The 23,644-nt window shown below is 45.3% G+C and overlaps 1 protein-coding gene across 1 annotated transcript in view; it reads left to right on the forward strand.

Annotated features, from left to right (window-relative positions):
- The window catches only part of usp43a (ubiquitin specific peptidase 43a), an 82,476-nt gene that overhangs the window by 47,734 nt on the left and 11,098 nt on the right, over positions 1 to 23,644 (forward strand). Inside the window, exons 5-9 of the mRNA XM_042104747.1 lie at positions 2,089 to 2,224; positions 5,158 to 5,302; positions 13,223 to 13,385; positions 15,329 to 15,440; positions 20,437 to 20,540. Of these exons, the coding sequence (XP_041960681.1) occupies positions 2,089 to 2,224; positions 5,158 to 5,302; positions 13,223 to 13,385; positions 15,329 to 15,440; positions 20,437 to 20,540 (660 nt within the window). The remainder of the gene's footprint in view (positions 1 to 2,088; positions 2,225 to 5,157; positions 5,303 to 13,222; positions 13,386 to 15,328; positions 15,441 to 20,436; positions 20,541 to 23,644) is intronic.

The following is a 23,644-nucleotide window of genomic DNA, read 5'->3' on the forward strand; positions in this document are numbered from 1 at the left end:
ACAGAGGAAGTACCCATGCATACATGCATATAAACATATGTGCACACACACACACACACACACACACACACACACACACACACACACACATTCCCTCACCAGCAATAGATGCCATTTTCAGCACACCAGAACAGATGGCCACATACATCTAACATACACATACACACACACACACACACATCCCCCTATCCCATCAGAGACTTATTAATGCACACAGTCAGGCATTCAGCAGACGCCGTGTACATCATACACTGTAGAGCAAACAAATCCATACTCACATACATAGCTGTGTAGTTTTTCACATAACAATACTACATAAAGTAGACAAACAAGTGTACACACTTCCTAATCCCCATCACACACACACTGCCACACAGACAGCATCTCTGGTATAGGGGCTGACACTAATACCACAACACTCCCCGCACCCTCCCTCCGCCACCCAGCTGTCAGACAGACCATAAAACAATGGCGGCTGTGGGGAAGAGAGAGACTCTTTTATATCCCCCTCAAGGCTTAACGAAAGACGAAAGAAGACAGAGGTGATCGCGTGGGCCCCTTTTTGAACTCTCCTCCGCGAAAGAGAAAAAAACTGAGCTTTCCGGTAAACTCCTCCGACGGCCGGTTTTCCCAAGTAGCCGAGCGACGCCGCGGCGCAGACAGTCCGGCGGCTGACCGGCTCCGTCTGTGGCTCCATTCCGTGACGGAGGCGCCCCGGCTCGGCCTGTCAGCGGGGATCAAAACTAAAAGGCCTCAATTTTTAGCCCGCTCACGATGACTCATCAACAATAACAGTAAGCAAGCGCGTAAATAAATAAATAAATAAACCCCTCGATTTTCATGACCATGGGCTTTTGTTGAGCCCTTTATGAGACAAGGAGGCCCTAAATAATTCAAGAGGGAGATGAAAGTCCATCTAAAAGGTTGGTGTGGGGTTGCTCCCCCCGTCCTTTTCTGGCTTGGGCAGCTTTGGAGCGGGCATGGTCCACACGTGCAGATCTGGAGCCGTAATGGCGGCGGCTGGGCTCCTGTCGGAGGGGTGGTAAGGTGCCGTGGCGCTGAGCGAGAACCCCGCTGTGTGGTTGGGTCGGGCGGCGGCTTCCATCTCGCACACAGCGAGAGGCCATCACAGGCCAAGCGCTCACCGCGTGTGACAGATGAGAGCTTTTTCCTCTCCGCAGATGTGCATCCGCCAGCGTGCCCTCCGCGGCCCTCGTCCTTCAATCTCACTCTTTTCCGCTCGCTTACCGATCGCAGGCGCCGCGCTCTTAGAGCTCTCCTCCTCGCGCGTCCACTCTGCTCACTCGCTCTTTATTCGCCTGACACACGCAAGGCTGCCTGTCCCGAGAAACCGCTCTACCCTCCACACAACCCCACAAAAACACACAACACACTGACACACACACACACACACACACACACACACACACACACACACACACACTGTCACAGAGAGGAACAACACACACAGACACCCCAAAAATAAACACCCCACACTGGCTTCCCGGGCAGATCTGCCCTTTCTTTCAGGGTGAAACAGCAGGTGACTTCACCACAAGTCGGAGTGACCTCACCTGTCCTGACCTTCACACTCACAGACGCATTCAGAAACACACACACACACACACATGCGCATACAGACATACAGTACACACACAGGAACACACACAGACACACAAATACAAAATCAATGTTTATACACAGTTGCACACATTCTTAACTGTTGAATGCATTCTGAACATTCCCTCTCTGTGCTTTTTCTTCTCTGTGCTGACTTCTGTGATACCCTAATGAGAGTTTGACAAAGTGTAACTGATTGACTCATCCACTCAGCTTAGCACTGATTACTGATTAATAGGCAAAGGCATCCCTCATTAATCACTATAACAGGTGAGCTGTCCTTATTTCTGAAGTTCAGTCCAAGTTTAGCCATCTTACCCCAAAGTGACTGTAATGGCTTTGGCTGTTGCTAACGTGAGGAAGAGTGTGCTATTTGTCAGCGTTGTGTGTGCAGGCTGCCTGCTCTCATTGGCTACATTCTCTCTAAATGTCTAAATGTGTCCTGTCGGCCTGCTTGTGTCTCCCCAGACCTCTGAATGTCACGCTGGTCTTCAACACCAAGGGTCAGCGGTACCTGCGGGTGGGGCTGGCCGTGCCTCTCTTTGGATCCATATCTGCACTGCGCACCATGGTGGCCGAGGAGGGCAAGATATCCCCAGACCAGGTGACCAGGATACCTTTCTATCCCTTTATCTCTCTCTCTCTCTCTCTCTCTCTCTCTCTCTCTCTCTCACACACACACACACACACACACACACACACACACACACACACACACACACACACACACACACACACACATTTGCTTTGTCACTGTTGCACTAGAGCGTACACATACACATATACTCGTATGGACTTTCTGAGTAGTTTCATAGTACTTCCAGACTGTTTAATAATGCATCCCCTTAAACTCTCCCCTCTCTTGGTGCATGGGTCTCGCCCTACACGTCAGTCACACACGAGGTGTTGTCCTGATGACTCCTTCATTATGGATGAATTCTTTGTGAGTCTCATTGTTCCTTCCAGCGAAGCAAGTTTCTCTTTACTTACTTACACTATCTCTTTCATTCTTACTCACTCACTGAGACCGGCACGCACACACACACGCACACACACACGCACACACACACACACACACACACACACATATACACACGCACACAGACACGCGCGCACACACACACATATACACACGCACACAGACATGCACACACACACGCACACACACACACACATATACACACGCACACAGACACGCGCGCACACACACACACACATATTCTTTCTTTCACTCTTTTTTTCCCCTCTCTTTGACTCGTCTTCCTCCTCGTCCGCACATCCTCTCTTTATCTGTCCATCTCTCTCGGCTCCTCTTTTATATCCTCCGCCTGGTTCCCTCACAGCCATCCTCTCCCCCTCCACCCGCCCGCCTGCCGTCTCTCTCTCTTTCTCTCTCTCTCTCTCTCTTTCTCTCTCTCTCTCTCTCTCTCTCTGACCCCATTGAGCGTGTGGGAGCCGAGGGGGCTGGGGAGTCTGTTAGAGCTCCACTCATCGCCAGGCTCCCGTGGGGCTCGCGCCAGACTGGCCTCTCAGGCTGCCGCTGCACTACGCCCGCACCGCACCGCACCGCACCGCACCGCACCGCACCGAGCCACGCTCCCCTCCACGCGGCTCCACCGCCGTCTCAGTGCTGTCTCACAGTCTTCCTCACAGAGGGGCCGGCCTCCCAACCAAACCACAGGGAGCCGGGCCTGACAGAGCTCACTTTAGAGGGAGGCTGGTCCGGATGCTCGCAGAGCAGCCATTTTTTTTCTGAGCAGACGGCGTAGATCAGAGGAGGCGCTCATCTTTGACTTATTTGCAGTGAAATGCTTGTGGACTGCAGCTCCTTGCTTTGTGCTGTAAATCCTACTCGTTTGTGTTGGCGCTGTAGTCTGTATATTTTGATGGGATGTTGAGATGGAGGCCGCTGTCCCTTTTTCATCTCCCTAATTTCCTCTCCACTAATTTACGGTAATTATGGCAGTCAGGGTGGTGAGTCCAATCATTCTGAAACATTGTAGGCTGGAAGTGCTCTAAATTGTAACCCATAAAGAAGTGGGCGTGCCTCTCTGTCATTTCCTAATGATGATGTGGAGTGGGTCAGCACCACGTGGGCATTATCTCCACAGAAACACGGCAGTGCCATGCAAAGTGCCCCATGCTGAGATTTACTGGGCCGTTAAAGCCATCCAGTACGCGGTTGCCTCATGTCTCTTAACGCCTGATCTGAGGCTGGTTTTATAGATTTGCTTCTAATAAAAGAGGTGACGAATGAAGTGCTCATCGCTGATTCTCCATCATGTAGTACTCGGGTTTTCTGGACTTTATAGTAACGGCCAAGATTCACTTGGTTGTCTCTCAGTCTATTTATACCGAATTAAGACAATTAATGCACTATTATCACCAGTTTGTTTATATCACATGATTGTGAGCTCATAAATGGCCAGAAGTTAAGACTGAATCACAAACCTAACTCAAACTTGGAAGTTCACAGATGTTCTAAAGTGCCTTTCACTCAAGAGTGTGGGATTGTGCTGAATGCTCCCTGAGGAATGGTGTGCAGCTGCTTTGCAGTGGAGAGACAAATGACTTACTACAGTGCCACCTCTTCAAAGAGCTGAGCCCCAGGCCCTGCGTGGCTCTCCCTAAGGACCCTGCACTGCAGGGTGGCACATTATGGCGAGACAGTGGAGGGCAGTGGGTTCAGCTGCACTCGGCGAAGGGAAATTCTCCCTCTAGAGGCCGGCGTCAGGAAGTGCAGGTTCCCCCGAGGCACCCTGGCCGCGTCAGGACTGGCAGAGATGGAGAGCTATCGAGGAGGAGATAACGGCAACAGGAGAGGCCGATGGAGACCAGAGATAGGGGGCTGCAGAGTGAAATGTGAGAAGTGAGGGGAAACAGTGGAGTGGGGGAAACGAGAGAGAAGGAGAAGATGGAGACAGAGAGGGATGGAGAGAGAGGGAAAGGGGGAGGGAGAGAGGGAGAAGAGGGGGAGGTAGAGAGAGAGGAAGAGAGGGATTCTCCTCCCAGCCCCACTGCTGAGTGTAATGGCTCAGCGTGCTGGGCTAATGAGCAGCACAAGGCCCTGTGTGTTTGTTTGCGCTGCGACAGACCGACAGCTCCATCAGACACACACAGCTGAGAGATCTGGAGGAGGAGCAACAGAGGAATTACCACAGTGCCTTCACAAGAGCCTTTAGGAACTGATCTCTTTGAGGCACTCTGTGGATCCTCCAGATAGGTGTGTGTGTGTGTGTGTGTGTGTGTGTGTGTGTGTGTGTGTGTGTGTGTGTGTGTGTGTCTGTGTGTGTGTGTGTGTGTGTGTCTGTGTGTGTGTTTATTTCTGTGTACGTGCCTTTGTGTGTGAGATTGTGTGTGTGTGTGAGAGAGTGTGTGTAAGGATTGTTGCTTTCCACGCTTGGTTTGTGTCCCGTCTCTCGTCTCTTTGCCTCCTCCATGTCCTTTGCTGCCTGTGTGCTGCATGCATACTGCAGAGCTCCATAGCGCCGTGGCGTCTCTACTCACTTCGTCCCCCACCCTCTCCTCCCCTCTCAGGTTATTCTGACAGAGATCTACCCGACGGGGTTCCAGCGCTCCTTCTCCGACGATGACGACCTGACCAGCATCGCCGACAGCGACGTCATCTACGCCTTCCAGGCCCCGCCCCTCTACAGCAGGGGAGGCTCGGCACGAATCTCAGGTAACCATGGCAACGGCGCCAAAATTCGCCCGTCTCGTCTGGCTGGCCAGTCTGTGGCAGCAGCAGGGGCCGACTCTACAGATGCTTGGGCTGCAAACGACTATCTCACTCAGACACTTAGAGACACATTGGCAGTGTTTGTGTTTGCTTTGCTTAAATCCATTTGTTTGATTCACACGCCAGCTGCAGGTGCTAGAATCTCACTGGAATTAAGATGGAGGCTCAACGATTACTAATCATGTGAAAACTTAAGATATGATAATGACTTGATGTTATCCAGCCTTGAGGTTTGCCAAAGAAATCCTTTTTTAGAGCAACAAACAGGTGTAAGACAAGTTAATCCACACTCAGCATGACTGTTCACAATATATCAATATAGACAAATACAAAGTTTGCTCATGGTGCTTCAACCAGATGAAGGTGTGTTAATAATGCACCAACTGCTGAAAGGGGTGATGAAAAATGTAGGAACTTAATGAATTGAGTCTGCTGCTCTGACTGGATATCACCATCATCCAGGCCTTTAGAGTGAAGGAGATAACACAGCATGAAGTCATGCAATCGCCATTGGAGGGTTTGGGGGAATGGTGGTGCACAATCAAGAGAGTGGCAGACTCACAGTATACGTGGACTGGTACATCATGGGACAGATTATGAAGGCTAGTGAGGTCATTGAGGGCACTGCTATCATACTGTTTTCATTCTTGTGGCCACTAATCCGCTAGACCTGATGACGGTGTCATGTAGGCTAGTCATGTAGTCACAGGATGTCTTTCTGGTCATCACAAACCAGAACTTGTTTTTCTAGTGCTTGTTTGTGCTTTTGTGTGATTTTCCGCAGCCGAAGCAGTTGGTTAAGCCTTCCTGTTTATATCCACTGAAAATGATATTTTATGAGACCACACCTTCACACATTCACACCACATGCAGAAGTGGCTCCTAATAAAACTTTAATAATGATTAAAGAAACGCTTAACTGTCTCGCCCTCTCCCATGCTGACAGGACACAGCATTGACCGGACATGCTTTCAGTTAATGAGCAATTACTCCACTCCTTTCCCACTTGAAAAGGTCACAAAAAGCCAGGCAATGTAAGAGCCATAGCAACACATCACACATTTTTTTTAACATTTCATACAGACTGTATTACATCTTAATCTTATATATATATTTTTTTATTTAGCACTCTGCTCTCTATACTAGTTTGGTGTCAATAATTAGATTGTATCCTTCTATATAAAGACATCTTTGCTTATTGTTAATATGAAGCATCAAATATAAGTAATTAACTGCTCACGGATTACTGGGTAATGCAACAGTAATTGCCCTTTAATTTAAACAAATAGATACCTGAAAACATATTTACACTTTTATGGTCATGAACTACTGGTGAAATGAAACACACATCATATCAAATGCACGTATTTGGTTTCTTTTCATATTTGGTCACTACAGAAAGGAGATTACAAAGCACAAGAGCCATTTTAGGGTTGAGTGAAACAAACACATTATATTATTACACAGTAGGCACTGTAACAGCAATACAGTGTACAGTATGCCATCTAAGAGACTGAATGCCCCAGTTGTAATATAGCAATAACATGAACCACCAAAGAATACATAGGCAATAAGGGGCACCTCTCGACAAATAGACAGCCACAAGATCAGACAACTTACAGAGTCCTTAAGCCTCAACCAAAGTGGCACTATTGGGTCCTCCCCAAACCTTTCTCAGTTAGTGAATATAACAAATGAATAACATAAACAGATGTAATTTACCTGTTGCTTATATATGAATCTATAATAAAGCAACATGCACAAACCCACAGCAGTGCGCTCTGTTAGCCTGGTCTGTTTTGACAGAACTGCTCTCTGTCTGTGCCTGACCTTGACTGGCTACAGACACCAATGGCTCTGTGCATCACCGCCCTGTCTGCCAACAATAGGAAGAGGGATGGCCCTGGAAATATCATCCCTCTCCACAGGCACGCCTTTATTGCCTCCTGGTTCAGGGACAATATTAAGTCACTGTGCAGGAGACGCAAGATAATTAGCACCTGGGCTAATAATGGCTAAAATTAGAATGTGGAATTCGGTTAGCACTGAACCGGAAAGGTTACTAGTGGTGACTGTCTTCGAATCAACACAGCAGCTCCTTCAACCCAGTGCTTCAACCCATATGTGAAGAATTCTACTCATATCAAGCCAAATCCGAGAATACAAATAACATATGCAAAAGTAAATATCAGATATTTTTTATAGCTTAGTTATTTTTCTTCTTCTTACACATAATTAATTGATCAAAGATAATAAAGCATGGAATATTGAAGAAGAAATTATTTACTTCATTTAAATATTTATGTTAGAACGTAGTTAGGGCGTATAACATTGTCTCAGTGAACTTCCACCACTCTTTTCCTCTTGGTCCAGCTTGGATCCTCTTGGTGCTGCTGGCATTTCTTTTTGCCTGTGGGGACCTCTGGCAAGAGAGACGAGGAGACAGCCTTCTCTGCCGAGCAATCAACATGTCCATCAAGTGGGTCCAGTGGAGACCGCTGTGGAGTTTGTTGTGATCCCAGAGCCTCGGTCTGAGACAGGCGAATAGAGTGACTTTTGGAGAGTGGGCCTCCCCGGGGACAGGTGTGGAACAGACATCGGCAGGAAACTACAGATGCAGCCGATAAAGGAGGCTTCCGCTCGTACCCCTACAAAAGCCTCCTCCACAGCAACAAATCTTTTATGAGTCTGATGAAGCACCTCCTTGCATTCTTTGGAAGCAATATACAATATTGTCTCCCCTCCAAAAGCTCTTAAGCTGCTTAGTGCATTAAGAGACTGAAGTGGCTAAAACATACACACAGAGGATGTTTTGGAAAAAAAAGTGTTCTGTCTTCACGGCTCAAGATAGGCCTATGTCCTGAAGTTGCAGATTTCCAGCACCCAAAAAGGGGTAAACCGAGGTCAATAACAGTGGTGGGAATGTAAACAGCCTGATGCTCAGGTATTTACAAACTGTCGTCACACCCTGATCTTAATCATAAGTGCCCACTTCCTCTGCCTGAGACAAATATCATTTCTCCGTTGTCTTGGTGACTAGCAGTGGATGTCATTTGGCCTAATGGACTGCCTGTGGACACGTTGTGTCGTATGTTCCTCCTACCTTTCTCAGAGGGCAGCTGTCTATGAAGAATGTCTTCAGAAATAGGTCCCGTGTTTTTCTGAGCACATGGTACAGTAAGCCCGACACATATGAGTTGTCAGAGCACATATTATGGGTTGTCAGAGGCCAGAGCTGCTGAGGGAGCAGGTGCTGCACAGGTCCCTTCATCCCTGCTGCGTGACCCGGGCCATGTACGTGTGACAGCTCGGGTTAGTGCTATCTTAACGCCACCGCAGCTGTCCCGCATGGGAAGTGTCGGCAGGTGACCTGCGTCTGCGACCCGGCTAGTGTCCCCCTCTCCCTCCAAGTGGCCCGGTGTATTTTTAGCGTGCTGCAATTGACAGGTAATCTGGTCGCCATGTACACTAGCACAAAGAGCAGCCATCACACCCCACAGGGCTCATGTGTGGCACGGCAGGGGTTGTGCATGTAAGATGGAAAGAAAGGCGAAGTGGTGTCTTTGGAGTGCACAAAGGGATCCATCTGCAGGCTGTCATCAACCGAGACAGTTTTTCAATTATAATTTCTCAAACACACTGCCTTGTGTTGAAGTTATTTTATGGAAGATATCATGCATTGCATATGTATTTTGGGCTTTGTTATAATGAAGTCCTCACTTCATTAGCTTGTGAAAATACAGAAGCAGATTGAAAAGAAAATGTGTTTTGTTGTCTTCGGTGCCAGGGATGTGTGCTGCGTTGTGTCTCTCACTTCATGGTGTTTCCTAGGGGCGTTCTTTTGCAGGGTGGTCGTTCTCCTGCCCTCGCCTGCGCCCAGAGAGCGCCGCCTGCCGTTGGCATCCTCGAGTCTCTCTCTCTGTCTGCCCAGACTGTGATCTTCCTGTTCTCTGCCACGCACACTTCCTGTAGAGTGGCCGCCTGTCCCGCGGGAGGAGGTGTGAATCACTGCGAAGGATTCTCCCACACACTGTCCCACTTTTTTGGACTTCCCATTTCAGCGGTAATTTACAGTGGCTGCAAAAGGAACGCTGGTGAAAATGTATTCCCAGAATGTTTACGAGGAAGATAAAGATCCTAAAAAACTTGCGTGCTGGCTTTTCTCAGGGCGGACATCATTTCTGTTTTTCTCCGCTCTGTAGCCAAAGCTAATGTTTGTCCCTGTGAAAGCCTATATGTTATTTTTGCTCATTACTGTTATTTGTTGTAAGGGGAGGAATTTCAGCGCAAGTGATAACCGTGGCTGTAGTGTACAGTGAATGGCCTGTTGCTGGCAGGCTTTAAGAAGCAGCGCTGTGCGTAGGTATCAGAGTGGAAGTGTAGCCGGCAGAGAGGAGGGGGGGACAAGACAGCCAAGGTGGGGGGACCTCCTCTCACACCGCAGGGGCCGAGCTGTTTCATTAAGGCTGCCACCGGCCTGCAGCTCCTCTTTCCACTCTCCTCCAGCTGACAGGAGGAGTGAGAGCCTGATTGAAACTCTTTCTCTCTGTGTGTGTGTGTGTGTGTGTGTGTTGCAGAAACAGAATATTTGATGACTACTACAGGGGTATGCTTTTTTAATTTCAGTTTGTTAAAGGATATCCAGGTATTTTGGATTCTAGCTGTAAACACATACCGGTAAACACCAACAAAACCTGGTAAGGTAGGAAAACAGAAACTCTTTTGACCCCTCATGTTGAGCGAATAAACTCAGACCCTTTCCACTGTTGCTTTATGAATAAACTCAAACCCTTTCCACTGTTTCTTTATGAAGTAAAAGTGACAGTTAGCTGACAGTTACTGCCTTTGTGTCCTTTTCAATACCTCTTCTTCCACTTGCCGGAGAGCCTGATGGTTGTGCATCCATGAGTCACTTGATGGCCTGCAGGGACGTCACAGCACACAGGCTCCTTCACAACCATTTCTTTTGGTGTTTTTCTTTTAATGGCTGCCATGATATCTTAGAAGTGTGTCACTGCATATGCAAATATGTGTCTGCAAGCGAAACAAAGAATGTCTTTGTGAAAACTCAAACTTATGACCTTTTTTTTACTTAAAAGCACCATCTCTACAAAGCCATCTCTATATAACCAAAGTCCCATCCCTACCAGGCCTGTCGCTAGAAGGCAAGCAAACCAAACAATTGCTTGGGGCCCCGAGCTGGCCAGGGGCCCCAAGACAACGACTGGTTAAAAATAAAATGCAACGACAAACTGTGAGCGCCGCTTTGATAGTCAATGCAGTAAAGTGCAACAACACTGTTACCGGCAATACCGGGATCCCCCTCAAGGGGGCCCCTCTCAGTAGTCGCTGACAGCAGCCAGCCAGCCAGGTTTGTGGTCTCTGCTGCTGGTGCAAAAATATAAAACCTCGGCAGTCATAATGAAGCGGAGTTATGCGTCCGGAAGCCAGAAGAGAAAGGAAGAGGATGACAAGAAAAAACAAGATAGTGGTAAGTGATAAATTACACTGGATAAAATAGCTCTACTTGTCTTGTACAAATGGTGTAATGTCGCAGCAGGAAGGCTAGCCTAGCAAAAAATGTTTATGTTAACTACCTGCCTGAAGGGCCATGCTGCTTGTAACAAACTAGAACAGTTAGCGCAACTTTTTTTTCCAAATGGACGGAATATGGTTACATACTGTAATATGTTTATTAACGGGATAAGGAAGACGCAGATCTGTTCCAGAATCACTGTTTATCGTATTTAATGACATAACATTGCTATAGCTTTGTAATAGGTTTTGATGAAAGTGGCATAGCTTCTCTGCTATACTAACTATTCGACCGTGATGATCTATTTACCAAATGGGGGTTAGGAAAACCACACGATACATTCTGTGCATCAAAGCAGACTGGAACATTCATGTCTAGTAGTATTCATGCACGCCAGCTGTTTACTGTCTTTAAAGCATCAGATGCGTCTGTCTAATCCTCAAACAGCAGAATGCTTAAATGCTATGTTAAGCTACAGTACAAGTAGGCCTAGGTCAATGTATAACATTAGCTTGGGATGTTTTTACAGTAAGCATTGGTAGTTGTGAAAGCAGCTGCATCCCTTCTAAATATCAAAATATGGAAATGCTAACATATCTTTTCTTTCTCCCTCAAGGTGCTTTGCTTAAATTTCTCAGCCCTCAGGCTCTTCCTAGGGATACCTCCACTGATGAAGATGGCCTGAAAGGTTAATCTTGTGTGTGTGTGTGTGTGTGTGTGTACTTGTATTTATGTTGGATTTTTAAATTGCTATAAAACCTGCACTTTTTATAGTTTGAACAATGCATCCTTTTTCTGCATAAGATGGCAGTGTTTTATTTTCTCACTTTGTGAGAACTGAAAAATGTTAATGTGAGTGTGTGTGTGTGTGTTTAAGTATGTTGGATTTAGTTATTGTGTACTTTTTTACATTTACATTGGATTTTATGGTACGGTGGTGTTTTTGCAAATGTTCAAAACTAATGCACAGTATATATATATGCAACTGCAGTATTGCACTGTCAAAATTTTGTATTTATATAAACTGTGGGTGAACTTAAACTGTATGGCTATGCGGTGGTTCCTGTAGGCTTTGCGTGCGGTGGGCCCTGATCCCTACTAAACCAAATTTGTTTGTTGCAGGAATACTGTAGCTTTAGAAGCTATTTTCCTGTCCCAATTGTTTTTTTTTTTTATTAAAAAAATGTCATTGTAATTGTACCCTTTAATTGCAATCATAAAATGTTTTGTTTTTGTATATTCCATTGTGTTCAAGTGCAGCGGTTCTATCGGTTCTTGTGCTGCAGCGTTCTCTTGAACTAAACAGCCTTTTTACTGAACCATGAAATTACATCAGGTTAATTCGTAATTGCATCGCGTTCATCATATCTCATTGCAAACACATTCAGACACACTTGGATGCACACACATAAACTCAGACGTACACCTTCCGTATGTGTAGGTGATGTATGTAACTTGTCAGATTAATTGTTCAAATGGATCAACTGTGCCCCTGGAATTACACCCTAAAATAGATAGGAGAATTGTTCTGTGGGAGCCATATGCCAGGCCCCCTGAGTCACACACACACACACACACACACTTTTCTGTGATACATTTAAATCTTGTCTTTAATGTTTTCATGCCAGTGTCTTTTAGACTCTCTGTTTGAGCCAAATCACTCCAGGTTTTTCCATGGTGTAATTATTTCTGCCCTGCCAGATAGAAACAGCAAGAAGTGAATCTGGTGGAGGGTGATCTTCAGAAGCTAAAAGGTTTTAAACCATAGCAAAAAAGTCAGCTTGAAGCAGATAGATGCTTTATTGATCAAATGAGAAAGTATGGCATTCATAAGACACAGAAGGTCTTCATTATACATGGTGTCAAAAGCAAATAGCATGAAATCATTCAGCGTACTGGGGTGAGCCACAGTACAGGAAGCCTTCCATAGTCACAGGCTCAGGTTGGGAACATGTACTGGTATATCTAAGGGTAGCATGTAGCTCTTGGGGGAGCTGAGGGGTGAGAGCTGTGCAGACCAGGCCCAGGAGCAGAGATATGAAGAGTCTCATGAAGTGTGACACCAAGCATGACTGAATGGATAGCTGTATATTTCCACAGCACATTTAAAGCCCAAGGAGAAATTGAGGAGAAAGCCTATAAAATGACAAATGAAATAGAAATAGTTGCCCTCCAAACAAATTGTTTTCTCAGTTTGAATATCTCTCTGCCTTTCTCTCCCTCTTTTCCTCTTTCTCCCTCCCTTTCTCTCTTCCTCTCTCTCCCTCCCTCTCTCTCTCTCTCTCTCTCTCTCTCTTCCTCTCTCTCTCTCTCTCTCTCTCACCCAGGGTACCACCACAGCCTGCCCTCCTCCCCATACACCTCTGGCCCTGAGGGTCAGCGGCTGCATCCCTCGGGCACCTTGTCCTCCGAGTTCCTGAACCAGGGTGGCACCAGCAAGCTCCTCCTGCTCATCTGCAACACTGCGGGCTCGGGCCAGCAGGCAGTGAGGTAACATTACGCCCCACACCAGCTGCACACTGGGAGTAGTCACATCAGCACAAATCTAGGACACTCCTTCCAGAGTGATTTTAGTGAACTTTTTAAACAATATACATTAACAATATAAGCTTCTTATAGCTTAGCTTCTATAATATTCTTGATCCGTGAATATAATTTCTTGTCATACTGTGGATATAGATCACTGCATTTTAGATCTACAAATATTACATTGAAAACTGTTTGAAAAGAGGGAAAATGGGCATTAACATGTAAATATCTGTCTGTACTCCAATACTCCAAGAATCAAAAGTGATGCAAAATTTATGATCATATTCTTTTTGCCTGATTCTTTGAACAAAACTGTATCAGAGAGTTACTCAGATGTTTCTCTTGTATTTTGATGATTCTGTAGATGTACAGTACAGAAGGATAATGTAAATGGACTTTAGGCAGCATTTTAAAGCAAGCAACTTCTTTGCTTTTGAGCCTCATGAAGAAAACTTAATCTGACATGAGCCAGGATAGACATGACATTATCTCAGCGGCGTCCCTCTGACTGTATAATGCATTAAGTTGTCTTGTCAAAACTTGTGGCCTAATGCACCGGGATTTTCTTTGGGAATTTTTTGTAATGTGTCTCCATTCTTTCAGTGTTCAGAAAGCCCATTCTCAGCCTGAGTGAAGCCCATAGCTAGGCTGAGTGGGGATGCACCGCTGTACTGAGATTTCAATAATTCAGATGGCGTGTCATTTGTAGAGAGGAGCCAGCGTCTGATTGGTGCTGAGGGAACAAGACTCCTCCGCAGTGGCTCTGATATCGCAGGGCTGCGGCGTCGCACCTTTTGTGCCCAAACCAAGCGGCGGGCATTAACCCGTGCCTGTCAGTCCGAGCACAACGCTGTGCCTTTTGTTTGACCCTTGGCTGAGTGGCTCGGGCAGGAGCAGGTGACGGGTATTCCCCAGGAAGCTTCCGGAATGTCAGGATGACATTTGAGTACCTGCACAGAGCTGCCGAGGGAGCGGGGGGGGTGTTTACTCTGCCTGACTGGCAGATGTCAGTAGCACTCGTCTTGGCCCAGATTTGATGGCGACGCTTTCTAGACTTGTGAAAACAGCACCTCCTGAAAGCAGCCACATTTTCAGAGGACATTGCTATAAATGTGGTGATTGTTTCTACAGAGCAGACCTAAAATCAGCAAAATCTTCAGGATTCAAGATTGCAGCCCATTCATCTGAACATGTGAAAGCTGTCACCTTATTGTGAAATGAGAGAAATTGCAAGGAAAAAAAAAAGAAATAATACACTTTAAGTGGATTATGAACCGATTTCAAAGCAGTCACTTGGTCAAAGTTGAGTTGGCGTGCAAACTTGCACTATCGTCTCAGCAAGCAGAAACTGGCCTGATATCAGCCGTTTAGGCCCTCAGGCCTTCACTTGACTCTAATCCTCCCAGATTAGGGTTGTTTGTGGATGCCATCCACCAGCACATTCAAAAGGTCAACAAGCACGGATCCGCACAAATCATATCACTGCCTACAAACACGCAGTCTCAGATAATTACCATGGGGATCAGCATCAGTGATAATTACAGAGGCACTAATGTTTTCATTGCCCCTCTCAAAAGAGAATTTTCCCCTCCAGTACACTTGATATTATCTTCTCAGAAAAGGCTGGTGCTGTTTTATTGATTCAAGCCTCTTAGTCTGCCTCCTTCATTCTTGTGGTGAACACCCCATCCATCCCTCCTCAAAAAAAGAAAAGAAAAATCTGATGTTGATGTTGAAGTACTGTGTGACCTCAAACAGAAAGAAGTGAAGAAACTGAAAGAAGTGAAGAAGCTAAATTGCTTCCCTCTCTCTGTCCCTCTCCCCCTTTCTCTCTCTCTGTCCCTCTCCCCCTTTCCCTCTCTCTGTCCCTCTCCCCCTTTCCCTCTCTCTTTCCTGGTACGTAGGTTTGGACCCCCCTTTCTCATGCGTGAAGAGAGGACCCTCTCTTGGGACCAGTTCCAGCAGAGCATCCTTAGCAAGCTCTACTACCTGATGCTTAATAGCGCGCAAGCACAGGTAAATAAACACCCGCCTCACCAGGCCCACCCCCACACCAACTACACAAGAGCCTCTCTTTTTATAAACAAGCATCCTTGTCATTTTATTCTCAGATCAATTATTTATTGTTATTGTGTCATGCACACACACAGTAACACATACATACACGCACACACACACACACACACACACACACACACACACACACACACACACACACACACACGGGCCTCGATCTGTGTGCTTTAATTGCACGCTACACTGAACTTCAATCAAGTAGCAAATGTGCATTAAATCTACATTGTTTTTCATGCAACTTCCTGAAGCCACCTGGGGTTTTGTTGACACGGTTGGTTATTAGCAAGAAAGAAGCGCCTCACGCCAGGTGCAAGCAGAGCCTCTCCCAGCAGGAGTCTGTGTTTACCGTGGTGCAGTTCTGAGTCTGTGTTTACCGTGGTGCAGTTCTGAGTCTGTGTTTACCGTGGTGCAGTTCTGAGTCTGTGCGTTGGCCCCATGACTCTCTCACAGCAGCAGCTGGTTGGAAGGGAAGAGTTCACCATGCTTGTGTTTTGCATGTGTGCGCTTCATGCTCAGGGTTTTTTGGCTTTGGTGTTCATGTCGACGATAGGCAATGAAGTTTTCAGGACCACTGTGGTGATGCAAGTCTAACCACAGCCGTGGTTAAATATTGAATACTCAAAATATTTTTGGAGAGTTTAAATTTTTGCACTTCAGCCAGAGCACATTGCCTCTGATTATTCAGCTTTGATGCGTCTCCAGCCACAGTAACATTGTGAAGAGTAGAGGGCATTTCAAGTTCAGTGTAATCTACAATAGAGGTGGGCTCTGCTGCAGTAGAAGTGAGGTCTTCAAATGCTAATATACTTTCAGATGAGCCAGACGTGCCTTGAAACTGGACCTCTAGTGTTGTTAGTGTTGAGCTTTTATTGGTATTGGGTCAGGGAATTTTGTAAAAACGCTCTATGATGTTATCAGCCGAACAGTGGTGGCCATTAAAACTAAAAGCAAACTAAGCATTCCATTCAAGGATACATACTTTATGCATTTAAGTGATAATGAAATGTTGCCAGATAAACTATAGAAAGGTAAACATGCACAGAATTACAAAATGATGCACAAGAGTCTTTGGACAGTCTTACATCTGTGCAGGTACCGTACATATTTCTTTGTGGTTATTTTGTGGTCTACCTCTCTAGTTGAAAGAATTTAGGACTCGTATGAAGACATATTTTATATGATTTTATCATGAATGTATTTATTTTCTTAATTTTCCCTCACAGAACCAACATAGAAACCCAACAGTAATTTGAAAGTCCTGAAACCACTCAGTGAGGAGCCGCAACCCTCAAAGGTTCACAAGAGCCATAAGTTAAGATTAACCCACATTGAGTTATCAGGAGCACAGTGGGCTCTTAAAATTACACCAGCTATATTCCTGTCAGGCACACTACATGAGACAAGCAGCTAATGAGGAAGAGGCCAGGAGATCATAGGGCCTGCAGCCTCTGGCATCTTCACACAGTCCTGTGATTAATGTGTGAAAGTAGAAGTTATACTTCCGCTGCTACTCCTGCTACTATAACTATAATTACTATTACTATACTATAAAGTATGACCGCTAACTTGTATCCTATAACTATAACTACTACTAATATGACTGCTAACTTGTATCCTTTTTTCCAGTGCCATGCCTGTGTGTAGGGTTTCACGTTTTAGACTTTGGAGTATTTGCTCAGGAGTGTTCAGGGCATGTATCATTTTAAACTTTCAAAGCCATTTCCAAAATCCTGAATCAAGCTGAGGGGAGGGTTGGTGTGAAGAGGGAGATGAACAGCCCTCCATCTTCTTCCCCTTTAATTCTTCTCCTTCCCATCAACTTCTCAGAGTTGTGAATCACAGCCATTATGTTTTGGAAGCTTTTTGCGATGTGTTTACTTGAGAAATTCATACCAGAATGACTATAAAACCATGCCGCATAATGCCAGCCTTAGCAGACTACTTTCAACGTTCAGTGGCCATGAAGGTGAACGTAGTCGACAGATTGATTTCTCTAAATAATTCTGAAAAAATTACCTGCTGGAGACACAAGCAAGTAGAAAGAAAAGTATCTGAGTGAGATTTAAACACTGTAATATAAACAAGGCACAGTTCAGTAGTTCAGTTAATACCACCAGACACATTTGGAATTCAAATCCATTTCTCAGCATTTATACAGAAATAGAGGGTATTGTAGCAAAGGCAGAAAGCACCCCTCCAAGCCTCCAACCCGGGTCTCCGCGCCACTAAACCTGCAGCCTGACCGCAATGCCAAAGAGTCAGGAACGTTGCTATGGCAGTCAGAGCGCATACTCAACCGTAGAGACAGCACTCCGTCACAGAATAGTGGGACTTTTGAATAGATGTTTCTCTTGACAAGCCAAGGCACACATATAGCCCCAGTAAACCCCTCAGACTAGATGATCTGTGTCTGCCTTCACCTGCACCGGCCACTGTTTACTGAGGGAGCAGACAGACTCAGGCCCGTCTCCCTGCTCCTGCAGACTCCCAGATGAGTCTGGGCCGATAAGTGCCGCATCGCTCCTCCACAGCTGTTTACTGATCAGTATCTACAGCACCGCAGTTTCATGTGGGATCAGGTGAACTGCATCTGGATCAGAGGCCCATTATCTGGTCTTTTCTTAAGCAGTTTAAAAAAAAAAAAAATATCTTGTCCATTTGCTTTTACAGCGAGTAAGTCATATCAGATAAGCCTTGTTGTTTAATTGGCTAAGCGAGCGCTGGCCTGGGTGCACTGTCAGGGTCAACTGTGGGTCTTGGGCAGGAAATTGGCAGCATGTATGCCTCCTCCTCTGTGGCTGCGTTCTCACACAAAACCGTTTTATGGGAGAGGCAATAAAAAAGTTACGATCCCATAAAAATAGCAAGATAGCAGCATGCTCCTTCATCTAGGTCAACAAGGCTGAGTTGGCCATTGGTATAAAGGAGCTGAAACAGACAGTGGAACAAGCCTTGTGGGGCAGCGGCTTCTCTTGCAGCTCTATCTCTTCCTCCAGAGCCTCCGATGGCACAATTACCGGTAGACCCCCAGACTAGCAACCATGAGTCTGTTTAGACAGAATGAGCACACCAACCCTCCGGAGACTCAGATCTACGCATACTTCAGAACTGGCAATACTTGCCCAGGCACATTATGTTGTTAATTAAAAAAGCAATTCTGTTGTTTATCATAAACTGGTAGAGACACTCTTATGTGTGACCCAGGCCTCTTGTTGTCTGTCACGCTGCAGTTCTGGAGGCATGGATACCAACCCCTTAATAAGCGTAAACCACCAACTGGCGCTGTTTAATTTATGCCAGGCTGGTAATGCTGATGATTGCATTCTGCACCTTGCATTGCAGGAAAATGAGTCCCTCTGTTAATGAGAATGACCTGTGTCTTCAGAACAGTGATCTCCAGAACAGTGACAGTCAGTGTTCAGAACCGTGATCTCCAGCTTATCGCTTGAGATGGCTGCTCATTTCAGTTGCTGGCGCTCACATAGCTTGTCTGACCACATTCATTCACAATACTGCATGTCCACTTTGAATATTTAAGTGTTTCACCATGGAATGGTTTCAACACAGAGATGTCATCAAAGATCCTTGATTACTAAATACTCTGCTTTAACCCTCTCTGATGTCATGGTTCTGTCGGTGGTTTTCAACACAGAGATGTCATCAAAGATCCTTGATTACTAAATACTCTGCTTTAACCCTCTCTGATGTCATGGTTCTGTCGGTGGTTTTCAACACAGAGATGTCATGGTGCTGTCGGTGGTTTTCAACACAGAGATGTCATGGTGCTGTCGGTGGTTTCATTTCTTACACCTTGCTGGTATATACTGTTGATTTGTAAGGTGTATTACTGAATGACAAATCCATTTTCACAACTATGGAGCGGTGAGTAATGTATGTGCCTTCTGTTCTGTGAAAGTGTTTAAGTGACTTTTGGCTGCAGCTGATCTCTGCTTCATGAGAGATTGAGGATGCCTAAGATTGTTCTCACATTGATTAGAGCCCTCCTTCGTCAAAGGAGATCTCCCTGCCAATAATAATATTACATTTGGCTCTTATCTAGAGGAGGTTTGTTCATCATCGTTGTTCAGCAGGAGTGTTAAGGAGTGTGTCAATATAGTCCCAATGTCTCTTCACTCTCACCCTGGTGCTGTTGTGCCATATAGTAGTACCATATTCTTGCCAATACACAACCCTATGTTTGTTTGAATTGACCTGTTCAGTTGCACTTCCAAGGTGGTTATGTTGTGAGGTGTTGTTTAACCAGCAGCAAGGACAACTCAATAGTAGTATAGCATTAGTTAATGTGTGTGAGGGTTTGTGTTGTTGGGTGTGTTCCAAAAGCCTAATGTTGAAGAGCAGATTAACTGTGTGAATAGGTCCTGCTTGTCTGGATGGTGAAAGGGCCCCTTGTTCAGATTTGTTCAAACACAAATGTGTGTTCAGCTTTTCCTACAAAAGACTTTGCCCTTCTCATTTGCTGGTTAGCTCTTATTAACTACCTCATTTATTTCAGTTTATGCTTGGCTGCGACTCTATTCTCCGGTGGCAGTATTTAAAATGAGTCCATTAGGAATGCTGGGCTCCTCCTCACTCCTCACTAATTCAAACTCTTGTCAGTCCTGGCCTTATAAATTATCATTTTATTTCCCCTTTCCAGATGTTTGTGGAGCTGGCACAAAAACAAGGCACTTAAATGTATTTTGTATATTCCATTGGCAGACTTGTGTTTTTTTTGTTGAAGTGGAAATGTTCAGTTTTTAAAACTGGGTTGAGTACAAGACTCCTTCCTGTTCACCTCAGGCTGACAGAAAATCCAATTGTGGGTCGGCCTCTCTCTCCTGCCTAGAGTGTAAACCTTCACTGAGCTCCAGGTTTAGTGTCCTCACTCAAAATGGGCCATTCCCCCCTCTAAGCTGAGTCTGACTCTCCCCAACAGAACGGAGGTGTGATGTTCAAGATACGTGTGGTTGGCGGATCCACGTCCTACTGCTACTTATCCCCCCAGGACAGCCGGCCGCTTTGCCACCCAGCAGTGGACAGGTGAGTCCAGCTCCTCTAACACACATACCTGTCTGTGGCCACAATATGTGAAGACCACGAGGCCTGTTTGTAGCTCCTCAGGCAACAATTGGCCAACGTGATGTCAAGTATGTAATGTAATTAGAAGACAAACAGCTCTTGTAATAAACACTTCATCACTGCGCCCATGTAGTTCTTTTTGAAATGAAATATGTGATTTTGTAATGAAATGTGTCATGTGAATCCCTGAGAAATGTGTTATTGTGTTCTTTGGGGACAGAAGGAGAGAGGGTTGTGAATGGCCTTATGTCTGGCTGCTGCGCCTTCTGCTTAGGAGTCATAGGGAAGGTGTCAGCTCTGCTTTTTACAAGCTGCCATTTTGTAAACCAGTGAGCTATTCCACGGTTTTTAAAGAGATTATATTATGAAATTTCCATCACCAGAATGACAAGGCCATTTATTCTTTCCTACTTTTTTTATTTCTCTGAGGTGTTATCTCTGAGGTGTCTATTTAAAGATCTATTTTTTGTGGTTCTGTTGCACAGCTCAGCTGGGCTTTGTAGATGTGTCTGGGAAACACAGGATAAAAACAGTCTACTCTCAATCAAACCACTTTCTGTACGGAAACAAGTGTGTGCCTGTGTGTGTATTTGTGTGTGTGTGTATTTGCGTGTGTGTGTGTGTGTGTGTGTGTGTGTGTGTGAGAGAGAGAGAGAAAGAGTGTGAGAGTAAGTGTTTTATAGGTCGTTATCTGTGTTCCTTTCCCTCCCATCTTGCAGCCCTGTCAGTACGTGTTTTCACGGCTGGTAAAAAGCATCTCCTTCGTCCCGTTATTGAATTGTTCATTGTTATTTTGTGCGGAGCGTCACAAGCCCGAATGAGCTTGTGTAATTATGTTGTTCTCAAAGCTGAGTGGACACTCTGGCCTCTCTTGGCCCCACTCATTTCCATGCAGATTATACGTAATTTAGAGAGAGCAATATTAGGCCAGGGCCGGTGAGAAGAGTGACCCAGGCTCTGAATTGTATTGTGTGAGAATTACAGTATATACACAGAGGGTAATTGCTTTTCCTGGGCTGGTCTTGTGTACACTGTTCCTTCACACGTTAATAGCTGCAGGCAGAAATCTAAGGTAAGAACAAGACTGGCTCTGTAGACAGCATCTTATGGGTTCTCATGTAGGAACAAGACTGGCTCCGTAGACAGCATCTTGTGGGTTCTCATGTAGGAACAAGACTGGCTCCGTAGACAGCATCTTGTGGGTTCTCATGTAGGAACAAGACTGGCTCCGTAGACAGCATCTTATGGGTTCTCATGTAGGAACAAGACTGGCTCCGTAGACAGCATCTTATGGGTTCTTGTTCAGAACATCATCAAGGCCATGTGACTGAAAGTTGTAGATTTGCATCTGGACATTTAAATGGCATGCACCGTTGTTTCATTATTCATTAGTCGTTATTTAATTAGACTCAACTGGACAAAAGCACGGCAGCAGCAGTGTAAATACAACAGTTGGTTGATTCAGAGAGCTCAGCCGTAGGACATAACACGTAAAAGCTGTTTGTGATTTGGGACTTTTTTTTTTAACTGAAAGCCTTTTATGTAAATATTATAATTTCTCTATATAATAACATTTTCATGTGGGGGATCTGGGGGTATAGAGGCGGAGGACTTAAATCTACACCTTTCATTACCATGGCCTATATTGAACAAGCATAAATGTGTTGACATTATGGGCTATATCTTGCGTCCCAGCGCAATTGACTTTGTATACTCACGCTTTTGTCTTTCATATTTTGCAGTCAACGCATATTGGAATTTTCCATCCACAGGTACATGCCTGTAAATTAGGGAATTCGATTGCGCCCACGGGGGCGGTTCAGCGAAAAGACGGGGCATGTTCTGGCGCAAACGTTCACTGCTGATATTTTGCAGTTGCAGAAAACAATTCCGCCACAGACCAGGAACTCCCTGGTCTAAAGTCTGTGGCGCAAATGCAGATGCTATTTTAAGGGCAAATGCATGACCACAGGCCTGCATGAATGAATGCGTTGCACACCAATCTATAGACACCCCCGTACACAGACGGAAACATTCAAAGCCTTGATATTTGTCCATTTCCCGGTTTTGTTCGTGCATTGGTGACCTAAAAATTTAGTAGCCTATATAGTACATCTACATGCAATAACTTTACTACAACAACGCCTAATTATGACCTATTAATTTGGACAACTTTATACAGCCCTATAAAGGCTAAAGTTACCTTTAGTTTTGTTCCAATTTACCGTTGTGTATGGCTTTAAACATCGCGTGCGCTTTAACATCAGCCTAAGCATTATTCCTGCTGCGCTAAGGTTTTAAGCACCATAATTTTGCCTGCCTTGTTGTAGCCCATCTGAAATAACTCCAAGCTTTGTTATGTTAAGCTTTGTTATGTTTTGTTATTGTTGAATTTCATGCCGATGCCCCAGCGGCAGCACGGGAGAGTATGTTAGATTACATTCTACATTGCAAAAATATCACCATGCGCATTCATAACCTCGTGATTCAGTGACAGTGATCCCAAAACATCGGAAAGTATGTCTTTGTGACAATTCTGCATTACATTTTGTCAAGAGGAAAAAACAATAGCTAACTGTTCCCAACTGAACAGTGATTATAGCGCTGTAAACGCTGCTGGTTGCGCCTGGCAAATATGCCACCATAATAGCAATCAGCTATGGAACAAGCGTGCCTGTTGTTAAAGGGAATGTGAGACGACGCTCTGATTGGTTTATTGCACGTTACGCCCAAACCACACCCATGATTAATGTAGCTACTTCAGACCACCCCATTTTAGATTTGCGTTGGGCGCAAGAGTCAATAATCCCGCCGGTAAAATAGCATCAGCGCCCAAGATCCGCCTACAAAGTCACTTGCGTTTTGCGCAAAGACACTTCTGTTTCAGACCATTAAAATAGAGCCCTATATGTCAAATGTGTTGACATTTTCATAATGCAGACCCACAACTTGGGACATTTTCATAATGCAGACCCACAACTTACTCAGGTAAATGTAATGACATGTTTCATATATCATCTATTCACCGTACACACCGTGACAGATGTGTGACGAGTGTGGGGCGA

This window comes from Alosa sapidissima, chromosome 9 (genome assembly GCF_018492685.1).
Source record: "Alosa sapidissima isolate fAloSap1 chromosome 9, fAloSap1.pri, whole genome shotgun sequence".
In the NCBI taxonomy this organism is placed as follows: Eukaryota; Metazoa; Chordata; class Actinopteri; order Clupeiformes; family Clupeidae; genus Alosa; species Alosa sapidissima.